This window comes from Pelecanus crispus, chromosome 6, assembly GCF_030463565.1.
Source record: "Pelecanus crispus isolate bPelCri1 chromosome 6, bPelCri1.pri, whole genome shotgun sequence".
Taxonomy (NCBI): Eukaryota; Metazoa; Chordata; class Aves; order Pelecaniformes; family Pelecanidae; genus Pelecanus; species Pelecanus crispus.
The window spans coordinates 33136371-33148137 of NC_134648.1; the positions used below are offsets into that span (position 1 = coordinate 33136371).

The 11767-nt window shown below is 53.4% G+C and overlaps 1 protein-coding gene across 1 annotated transcript; it reads right to left on the bottom strand.

Annotated features, from left to right (window-relative positions):
- Window positions 1-560: 560 nt before the first annotated feature.
- On the bottom strand, window positions 561-2291 carry RIOX1 (ribosomal oxygenase 1). Its single transcript, XM_009491084.2, has one exon. It carries the CDS (start codon window positions 2289-2291, stop codon window positions 561-563), a length of 1731 nt encoding a protein of 576 aa, XP_009489359.2.
- Window positions 2292-11767: the final 9476 nt, after the last annotated feature.

Sequence of the window (11767 nt, forward strand, 5' to 3'; positions counted from 1 at the left end):
CAGGTGGCATAATTCGTGGCACTGAGCAGGAGCTGCCTGCGGCCTCCACTTTTAGGGAGAGTTGGCTGAGTTTTTCCTGTGGCCAAGGGATCTGCGCAGCACAGCACAGGCCTGAAGGCCACGCCATATGTGCAGCGTGGCGTGGCACAGCACAAGCACACGGAATGGCAACCATCACCAAATGTGCCTGCAAGTAATGAGTACTTCCCACTGCAGGGCAGGCTGCTTTAAAACACTGTGTAAACACACAGATGATTTACAGACTGCAAGAAAGCTCACTAGCTTCCTGAAGTTACCTAGGGTGTAGTAATATGGCTAGTAAGGAAAAATAAAAAATTAAGCACTTCCCTTCTCTAGTCACTCAGCCATACCAAATTGCTCCTAGAGCAGTTACCCATTTTAATCACAACATTTGATTTCTCTACCCATGCCAAAGCCCTCCTGCCCCCAGATGAGATACTGTGATCCAGACTGCCGATTCACATCTAGCAGGTGTAAGGCAAGAACAAGACAGAACACTTTCTAAACAAATGTATGTTTATTTTGTCAAAAAATAAGAGTTACACTTGCACCAGAGGCTTCTTTGTAGTCAGAATGCCCCTCTCAAATAGGAGCGTGGCTAGAGAAATCTTGTCATCCAAGGTTTCACATGGAAGGGCATCCACACTGACGTGGTTTGGATAGGAAGACAGGAGAAATTCGATACTGTCTGTATACTCAGGATCTATCTCAAGGAACTTGGGTTCTTCCTTGTGATACACTCTTGAGTTTTCCGTTGTGTAATACAGCATCACGCCTGCTTCTTCATTACACAATCTAACAACGCCATGGCGGAGGAGACGTACTTCTGTGTCTTTCGTTATCAGTATATCGACATCGCGGGGGCCTCCATCTTGCCACCGGGCTGGGAAGCCGTACACGCTCTGCGCCTTTTCACTTTGCGTAAGCACCGGGGGGAGACAGTCATGAAGAAATGACTTGGCTCTCTGATCCACAGCAGCATCAATGGGCGCATAGTCAACGAGTTTCCTTAGCAGGCTCTGCACCTTCTCCATAAAGGCCGTTCGGCGAGCGTCGACTGCGTCCGAGTTGGCGACCCCCATGTACCCCAGGTAGCCCATGGGAAGCCCTTGCCGGTACTCCACGTCCTCCTCCAGGGCCATCTGCAGGGCAGCCGGGAGGAGCTTCTCCAGAAGGTCCCCCCAGGTGTTCCTCTGGTAGGAAGACACCGTGATGTGGAGCGAGTGCGCGTCAGGGAGGCAGTCGCCCTGGTGGATAAAGCCGCGGGGGAAGTACAGCAGGTCCCCGGCCTCCAGCACCGTCTCCAGCGCGGGCTCGCCGAGTTCAGCCTGCGTGAGGTTTGCACTGGAGAACTGGGGCAGCACCTCGGCATCCGTCCGGGGGCTGTAGACGCGCCAGCGCTTCTTCCCCTCCAGCTGCAGCACGAAGGCCTCGATGTCGTCGTAGTGGGGGGCGAAGCCCTGCGTCCCAGGCGGCGTGAGGTACGTGTTGGCCCCCGCCATGCTGCCGAAGTGCTCCTGCAGGATGGAGAGGAAGTGCCAGACGGTGGGGGAGAAAGCCTGGGGGCTGAGGAGCCGCAGGGAGCAGCCGTTCTGGTAGAAGTCCCAGACGACGGCGGGCAGGGCCCGGCCGGACGGGTTGTGCGTCTCCCGCACCCCCTCGGCGTAGCTGGTCACGTCCAGATGGGTCCCGAAGTGCACCTCCCCGCCTCGCAGGGCGGCGTCGAAGTCGGCGGTGGAGAAGAGCCCCGCGTAGTAGCCGGGGTCGCCCCGCCGCACCAGCAGCGGCGCCCGCTCCCAGTGCCGCCCCAGGAACTCCCCCGGCGGCACCGGCGCCACCAGCCAGCGGAACAGCTCGGCCGCCCGCTGCCGGCTGTCCTCCACCCGCCCCAGCCGCCGCAGCAGCCCCACCACGCCGCCGCCGCCGCCGCCGCCATCCTCCCCCGCCGGCCGCGGGCCGCCCGGGCTCGCCGCGGGGCCGCCGCACCGCTTCGCTTCGGGGCCGCCGGCCGGCGCCTTGGCCCGCTCCACGCGGCCGGGCGGCGGCGGTGGCGGCGGGGCCTCCGGCTCTGGGCCGCCGCCGCCGCCGCCTCCCGCCCCGCCGCGCCTCGGCCGCGCTTTGGCCCGCTTGCCCCCGGCGGGCAGCGGCGTCCCGCGGCGGCGCCGCTCCAGCCGCCCGGCCCCCGCCGCCCGGCGGTACACCGACAGCGCCGACAGCCGCCCCAGCCGCCGCCGCTGCTGCTGCTGCTCCTCCGCGCCGCCCGCCGCCATGGCCGCGCCGCTTCCGCCGGGGCCTGTGCGTGCGGCGCGGGCGGGCGGGAACCTCCCGGGCGCGGGGGCTTCTGGGGAGGGGGCCCGGCGCGGGAGGGAGCCTTAAAGGCGCCCGTGGGATGCTGCGTAAAGCGGAACGGCTGAAGTTTTACCGGCGTGTCCGCTTAAAATAGCCCAGGCTTATTTCCTTCCCCCCGCCCCAAAGAAGGAAAGGTGAGGCGATTCCACGAGGAAATGGTGTAGCGATGCCTGTTCCCGGGCTGGAAAGCTTCGTTCTGCAAGCGTGCTCTAAGCACATGCAGGAAAGATTTTTTTTCGAAGGTGCACCGTAAGGGTGTGCTTGTGGACAGCGTGCAATTACTTTGCAGCCTAATTAGGAGCGATAAGACCTATTGCATAATGTTCTGCTGCGCAAGGAATAGAAATCCAAGTTGGATGGAGCCTAGTTCTGGTGCGCTGTCCCTCCCCTTTCCTGTGCTCCTGATGGAGATGTCAGGTGAAAGGCTATGTCCTCTCCAAGGAGCCCCAAAACCAACAGGCTGTCATGTCATGTAGTGGTTTTTTTTTGTTTGTTTTTTTTTTTTTTTTCCCAACCCCACTAACTGCCTAATAACCCGGGCAGACCCATGTTCTCTCTCCACCTCTCTCCTAGGCCTGAGGTTTCCCGGGACAGTGCCGGTGGCACTGCAGGTACCCGGGCAGCCTGAGGGCCGCCCTGCGCTTCCGGAGGCCGCAGCTTCGGCACGGAAAGCTTTGCTGGAGGGTAGAGGACAGAGAAGTAAGACTCAGGTCGTGGCGATTGTGAAAAACAGTAGGGGTTTGTATTGTCAGACTGTGTGGATGCTTTCCGGATCAAGAGCAAGCTTCAGTACAAGAAATTCACTGTGCAAGTACTTCTGTGAGAAAAATCCTTGATGGCCTCCAGTGATTCATGGGAATGTATTTTGCGTGAGAATTTCATCTCCAGAAGCTGCTGTGAGTCTAAAGCATTTAACTGGAGCAATTACCCGAGTGTGCCCAGGCAGCCTCTGGTGCACAGGGGTGTTATTAGCCTCTCGCAGATATAAATATCGGCTTCACACAATATGTTAAACTAGCAGCTAGCACTCAGAAGGTATGTGCAGATCTGCTGCGTGGGCCACTTAGCACACCAGGCCTAGCACACACAGCTAAAAAGGAAATTTTGACCTCTTTTAACTTTACCATTACCAGGGTTTCAACCCAAATCTGCATATCAATCTTGCCAGAATTCAGGAGCAGAAATCATTAGTTAGGCTTAATGAGGATGAGTTCAGCTGTTAAGTCTTAATTCTAGAACAGATACAGCATCTTAAAGGTTTAAGAATTGTTGGATTGCCTTACAAAACCCTCACAAATCGGCCTCACATCCCGTCAGTGTGCTGTAAGCGGCCAAGACCCGTTTTGTACGTATGCAGTAACAACTATTTTAATTTTGGAGGTGTTTTGCTGGTAGGCTTCTGCCGACACAGCCTTTGCAACCAAAGCTGCGGGAAAAGCAAGAGCAGCAGAAAATTGTCCTGTTCGTACCATGATGGTTTTAGCTAAAGGAGCCAGATCTTCGATGTGCATAGGCAACGCTTTTGCCTCCGGTTGAATGTCTTGAACATTTTTGGCTTTGCCAGCAGGTGGCAGAGGCCGATCAGCGCTCTGCACCCCTGCGGTGGGAAACACGCGTGGAAGGGGCTATCCCATTTTCCTGGCAAGATGACTGGCGTGGATGGGGCTTAAGACGAGGGGGAAGTGCAAGCAGCCTGAGCGCGCATGAGAGCCTGTGCGTCGACTGGAAGAGAAGGGAAGGGTGAACTCTCTGTTTCAATACATTTTTTGTTTTCCCAAGGTTAAGCCCTGCTTACCAGAATAATCTTATCAGCTGAAACTGTTTCAACAGAACTGGGCCCTGAACAAAACCAAGATGCAGGCGCTTTGAAATATGGTAGAAGTTAGGCTATTGTATGCTGTAATTATACATAAGCATGGCTAAATAGGCTTGGGGGAGGAAAGACCTTTGAAAAACCTGGGTGTCTGGGTTGTTATTTGTGTTACTGTTTGATTTACTTGAGCGCAACTGATTCTCCTCTGAAGAAGCTGGGTACGGTACACAGAGCCTGACCTGAGTTACACCAGAGTATCTGTAATGACCGCAGCAAAGCTATTCTGGATGTTTACCAGTACAGCGGGTTCAAAGTCTCATTCGAGGGCTCTGATCTTTGTATGGACGTCACTTTCTACCGCCGAGAGACAGATGATTGACATTGGATTTGTCTTTTGATGTATAACAAAGTCTCGGAGTGAAGGACACGGTGGAAGATAATGGTGGTGAAATCTCTATAACAATAAAACGTTTCTTTTGACAATTTAGCCTTTCTAATAGTAAATCCTTTCAAGATTAAAGAATGTTGCCATTTTTCTGCGCGACACAAGAAAGGGTTTTGACCTAAGGCAAAAAGAGAGAGCTTCAGTATCACTTACAGAGTACTCAGATGGTTGTCTAGGAATAGCCATGAGGTCTACACGCTGTTTGCATTCATTGTCCAATATTTCAAGGGAATTTGTTGTAAAGAAAGAACAGTGTCACGTACAGCTCCTTAAATAAACAAAAGGAAAGTAGCACAGATCTCTGAATGATTAGGTGGTCCCCAGCTGCTGCTCACATAGACAGAGTAGCAACTGGAGGCTCAATTAAATTTCTTAATTAGAATTTAGCACAAAGTTACTCAGGTTTTATGAGCATATAAGCTGCATTGCCAAGAGCCACATGCGTTTTATTTAAGAGGACATAAAAAATGTGGTGAGTACAACTTATTAAAGAGCCACAAGTGACTTCAAAAGAAATAAGTAAATGGCACCTCAAACAGATGTAGGGTTCATTTGATATTTTAACCTTATGCCATTCCCCATTCAAATAATGGAAATCTCAAGTTTAAAGAGCAGTTCGGATAAGGCCCGACCCTGCAAAGCTATGAGCAGTCTTCACTAATGAGTGGAAAGGGCAAAATCCTTCGCAATGCTCTGCGTATTGGATACTCAGTTGTTCACCACCATGCAAACTGCCCAGTACTTTCTCTGTGTTCCCGGCAAACCGTTAATGTAAACCAGCCACTTTTAGAAAGTTAAGCTCAGTTTAATCCTTTTTCTCATTATTACTTTGCTGGCAACCTTCCTTTTGCACTGTCAGTTTTGTTCTAATGCCAAAAGCAATACCCAGTAAGGAAAAAGAACATTTCAAGCCTTCACTAACGGGTTTCCTTAGCTAGAGCCCTGACAATCTCATACAGCCTAGCGACATCCAGTATGTCATTGCTGGAAGGACACTGGGCTGGATTGTGAAGCCCGCTCCTTGTTGTGAAAGCTATAAAAGTTCACTGCCAGATAACAAGACTAAAAGCTAATTCAGGAACTGTTTCTCAAGAGCTAGCCTCTGTCCCCCCTCATCAGAGTGAATGCACTCACTCACTGAAGCATCTCTTGGCAGAGGTTTTGGCCTGTCTCCAGCTGTTTCTCTCGTCTCAGGGATTTTCTTATTCAGTGACTGGTTGTGGTTTTTGATCCTGGTTATCTTGTACACAGAGCCCCACTGAGAAAAGAAGCCTCCCCTGCCATGGAACAGTCCAATTAGAACAAATTTATGAAAATAGTAATTACAAGGTCCAGTCCTCCCTATGAAATTATCTTTTTGGAGGGATTTGGAAGCACAGATATTTATTTTCTCTTGTCCCGTGTGACACTAAAATATATACTTTATAAGTTAAAGCTGAATTTACATAATGTATTTGAGTAGGACCCTCAACTGAGCTTACTCACCCCCTTGGCGGGGCACGCGTACTTTGAAAGCATTTTGAAATAATTTTGCGAGGGTTTTTGTGCTCTTAATAGATGCCATCTAGCATTTGGTAGCATGGAGCAGATACCATCTGCAGTGACTCCGTAGGCAGTGACTAAACGCAAAGCTGCAGACTCCAAGACTCCAGTCTTGTTGCTTTTCAGCAGAAGGAAAGAAGTAAATGGCCACGAGGGGAAAATCCCCATCCTAAAATGAAAGCAAAGAGAACATGAATCTAGTATTTGCCCCATAGGATTAATCACACCTAGGCAATTGAGATAGAAGGTATAGTCAAGCTGTTCCTGCGCACATCGCTTATCTTGTGCTAGAGAATATTCTTTTGATATGTACAGACCATGGCTCTTGACAAGATGTTTGGGTGATGCTTCTCCATGGAAGAAAGATTTTAAAGGATTCTGGCTATTCACATCCTTTCTGTATTAATGATGGCAACTCCATAGCTTTGCTCATTATAAATATCTTTGTGCCCATTATTTCAAAATGAACATATAGCTGTGCTAACATATAGCAGCACCATTCCACATCTGCTTCTTCTGTTCCTCCTTTTCAGAAGCCTCGCAAAAGACTTTACCTTTTATTTCCTGTAAAAGCTGCCTATACTGAAGTTTTTCTGAAATCACTCACTCACCTCTGATGCAGCACTGCTAAGGTGGAAATATCGTGCAAACAGGATGTCTTGGTTTAGCAACCGTATTGTTCAGGTATGCTCAGAGCATGACGGGAGAAAGCCCACGTAGTGCCTGTGTATTCGCTTCCTTGTATTGCTACTAGACAGTATGGCACCTTCTAGAAGTATTTTTGAACATTTTCAGTGCTCATCCACACACACAAGCTCCCACTGTTTTACCTGTATTGTCAAAAAGATGGAATTCCTCTTGGGTGAGCACAGATATAGCAGCATAAAAATGCTTATGTTGTAGTATTTATACTGGTATGGCTTGTTCCTAGAAGGGATAATATTATGGTGCGATTAGAGAAGGGAGATTTAATCACTGACGTTGTTTTACATAGCCAATAGGGGAGAACGACGTTAAGCCTCTGGGTATCTGCAATGAGGATATGGAGTTTGCATTATCATGAGTGCGTGTGTAACATACTCTCAGGTCCTTAGGGGATAGCGTACTATCCTGCCGTCCCACTGAGACCAGGAAGGATCTCAGCTAGAAAGGCACTGCTGACAGGAGTTAAGTGGACATGACAGGAACAGCCAAGTCCATATTAATCCTGCATTTTACCCACAGAGCCCTGTTCTCAGTCGTAAAGAAAAAGTGGAAAGGGGGAAATTGGGTTGGATTTCTTGGGAATGCTATGAAGTCTCTCCCAGTTCTTTGTTATCCATAAGGATTAAAGCGTCTTGAAGCCTTGCTATCAGGCCTTGGAGAATTAATTTCCCCCCTCGCATGGAAACTCTCCGTTGGAAGCCTGACCACACAGAACGTGACTCGGACCAGCAGTACAGCACTGCGAATGTGCAGTTTGCTATGTTAGATGCTCAGCTTGTCCAGCTAGATGACCTCTAGGGTCGTCTTCCTTTCCTTTCCCACCACAGCCCCCTTTCTCTTCGGTCACCAATGACTATATGGGCAGGTCAAGTTAGGGAGAGGTACAAACAGCCGAGCAGAGAAGCGGTAATGGCAACAAATCAATTTAACTATCTAATAAATATTTGTTAAAGCTATATATACCGAGGTGTACATTAGAACTTTATTTACAATAGCATGTCTTGGCCTTTTCCTTGCCAGCCCTCAAATACTTTTCATTTGGAAATAGAACATCTTTATAATACGGGCATTGTTCCTTAGAAATTAAGGTTTAGGGCACCATGTTTTATAAAAATTTTTGTCAGAAATCCAGACACTGTGAGTAAGATGAAGAGTTACACCAAAGCTACTGGGAATGTAATATTTTAAGAGCTATGCCAGGTCAGGAATGTTTTCATAAAATCAGAAGAAAACTCTGGACTGGTAGAACTGCCTTGTCTGCCTATTCATTTTGGAACATGATTGGCTCAAACATAGCTGTGTCGTGCTGCTGGCTGGGAGCAGCGGTCTGAAAGTAATTGAGAAGCAACTGTGAGAGGGAAGGCAGCTCTCTGCTTTGGTTTTGCTTTCCGAGCAGAGGGATATGCAAAAAGATGTAAGGGGGGGTGGGAGGGGGAAGGTATCCTCTTAGTTTAATTTGTGAACAAGGGATGATTTGGGGGGGCAGAGTATCAGTCTGAAACTCAGAGTCAGTCTCATGCTCATACTTCGGCCTGAGGACCTCCTATGTGCACTTGATAAATGATTTTTGCACACGATGTTCTGAAATTCCCACTGATTTCAGTTGCTTTATTTTCTGGACGTTTGCCAGTTAACATTAAGGCTTATGTTCTTTGTTGCTCTGTTTCTTTGCTTGATTCAGAAACAAAGAGGAATAAGGGGGATGGTGCATGCAGGGAGAAGATAATGATGCAGAGAAACCTCATGTAATCTTTGCATTTCAATTTCCTGAGGGTTTTTTTTTTTTGGTTGGTTTTTTTTTTTTCAGCTGCTCTGGGAACTGTTCTGGCTTGCATTTTGGATGAAGTAGCTGCTTGAAAGTCTGGTGAGAGGAGGCAGCTGTTGGAAATATGCATTCTGGATAATGCGTTCAGGCCAAGCCCTGTACGCGCAGTCACACGGGTGCTGCATGCAGAGGATTCCCCTGGGTAACTTCCCTTTGAAGCGCAGCCTCCCTGCTGAATTCAGCACCTGGTACTGCCTCCGCTCTGAATATGGAGGCACGCTTGTGCTTCTTGGGCTGAAGGAAGGAAACCTGAGATTTTGGATCTCAGAAAGTCCCAGTCGTGGAGGTTAATGCATGGTGGAGAGGAGCCTGCTCACATTTTCCCTGCAAACCCGGCCTCTAGCTGAGGGAGGACATTACGAGCGCAATTTCTGGAGAACTGGCATTAGCAGCACGTTTCACTGCAGCCCCTGGAGAAGGCGACAGTTACCACACGCGGTTTATTTTGGGGAAACCAAGGTGGCACTGGGGCCCACAGCCGGGCCTGCGGGAACCATCCTCCTTGGCCTGCGCCTTGTGCTGCCGCCACCAGCCCATGCTGGGGTGGCTGCCTCTCCTGCCAGGGGCTCTCCAGAAGCTGCCTGGGGGTCTCCCCAGAAGCTGCCTGGGGGTCTCCCCGCTTGGGGAAAAGTCTCCGCAGCTGCAGTGCCGGTGACACGTTTTGGGCAGGCGCCTGCCCCTGAGCTCTCCCTCACGGGGCCCGGTTTCACGCCCGAGGAGCGCGGCCACCCAGCTCCCCGCGCTCCAGAGCTTCGGAAAACGGAGCCCCCAAAGCAGGGTGGCCCTGCCCGGTGGCCCTGCCCTGCGGCCCTGCCTGCCCAGAAGCCGCCACACCGCTGTGAGGGAAGGCGACCCACGGCAGAGCCGAACCGGAGACAGGCGGCAAACCGCTCTGCAGAAGGCAGGTCCCCACTTTGCGCATCAGTGGGGCGCCGGGCCTCCGGGAGCCGGGCGGGGGGCGGGTTTCTGCCCTGACCCCCTCCGGGAGGGCCGGCGGCCGCCGCCGCCGCCGCCCAGGTAGCAGCCGCCCGCCTTCCCGCCGCGCACCCCAACTCTTCGCCGCGCTGCCGCAGCCTAACCCCGAGTGGGGAGGCGGGCCCATCGCCGCAGCTGGCACCTCTGGCAACCTATCCTGGCGCTCTGCTCCGACCCCTCCAGCCAATCAGGAGCGGCAGCAAGAGAGTGGGGGCGCCAAAGCCCCGGCGTGAATAAAACACCCGGGGACCCGTGGGCGGAGAGAGGCGGGGTCGGGACTTTGACGAGCAGCTCCTCGCAGCAATCCAAAGGCCGGGTGACGGCGCAGGCGGCCAATGGGCCGCCGGGATGGGCGTGGCGGGCGGCGGGGGCGGGAGCAGTTGCCGGTGGGGCGGGGGGGGAGCGGCGGCGGCGGCGCTGCTCGGTGGCGACGGGCGGCTGAGGAGGCGCTGGAGGGAGGAGGCTGCGGGCAGCAGGTGAGTGGGGCTGGGCCGCGGTGCGGGGTCGGGCCTTCGTCGCGGCAGGCGGGGGCCGGAGCCGTGGGCGGGTGTGGCGGGGGCGTGCGAGACCCGCGGGGTGCGGGGGGGTCCGGGCGCGGGGGGGGGGGGCGCCGGAGGCGGGGGAAGCCTGAGGGGGCCGGCGGGGGCGGTGGTCGGTGGCGCCCCGGGAAAGTGCCTGCGGGGGCTGGGGGGGAGGCAGGGGCGCCCTCCGGTCCCCGCCCCGGGGGGGCGGTGGGGTGGGCCCCGGCGCGATCCCCGGGGTGGGGTGGGGCGGGGGCCCGGCGCAGGTGGAGCCCGCGGGGGCGAAGGCCCTGCGGGGAGCACCGGGCCGCCGGCCCCGGGGGAGCGACCCCCGGGGCGCTGCCGCTTCCTGGTCTCCCTCTCCTTGGGCCGCCTGTGCCTGCGGTCTCTCCTAGGCCTTGAATCCCGGCCAGGTTTCCGTCAGAGGGTCCCTCCGGCGCGGCCGCTCCCCGGCCGGCTGTCGCCGTGCGCGGCGCTTTGTATCGCCTCCCGCCCCTGCGTGCGGCCGCGGGAGCGGGCGGGGGGCGCCGGGGCGCAGCCGGGAAGTTTGGGCTTCCCCTGAATCCGCCGCCTCGTCTCAGCCGGGGCTGGGGCGCTGCGAAGTTTGGGAGGCGTCGGGACGAGGCTCCGAGGCGGGGCCGCTGGCGACCCAGCCTCGCAGCGGGAGCTGCCGGGGAGAGGGCTCCCGTGAGCGGCACAGCCCGTCTCTTTGCACCCGGTTCGTGGCTTCGCCGGTCCCTTTCTGCGTGTGCAGCAGCCCGGCAGGCTGCACAAAGGACGAGGCAGCCGGGTTCAGCTCGTCCTGCAGCGCGCCGAGGGATTGATGAGCAACAGCGCGGAGGGCGGCCCTGTGCCCGGCTCGGCGCTGGCCGCGGGCGGGCATCGCGCCCCTCCATTTCCAGTGGGGGATCGTAGAATCGTTCAGGTTGGAAAGGACCTTTCAGATCATCAGGCCCAACCATTACATGAAGGGTTAAAGCGCAGCTTCTGTTTGGAACGCGCTTAAGTCCTTTTATTGCGGTTGCGGAGGTGAACAGTCTTCGAGAATGAAATGATGCATCCCTCGGAGAGGAGAGTTCATGTCTTGCAGCAGCAGCTCCGGTCTGCAACTCCTTCGGTCCAGTAGATTTATGTAACCTGCTCATTAATGGTTTATGAAACGATAAGGGAGCTTTTTGGGTTGATTTCTGTGTGCTACTGTGTTTTCAAGGTTGTTGTCAATGTTTCTTAATTCAGCTGTCCGGAGTAGGAGATGCTCGTTACTGTTAACAATGTCCAATTGTACCATCTAAGGGGTTTGGTTTTGTTTTGCTTTGTTGTTGTTTTGTATTTTTGATCTTCCTGCCTCTCCATATAGGCCCCCGAGTGAGGAGAGTGGGTAAAATGGAAGGCACAGTCATTCTGTTTGGCTACGATATTACGCTAGGTATGGCTTGTAGCAAAAAGCGTAAATATTTAAATGCATTTCTGACTCATCAGTTCTATTTGACTTATTGATCTATGGTTACTGCTAAAATGGTCTTTCTGATTATGCAGAAGTTAGTAGTTACCATAGAGAAACAGTATTGTTT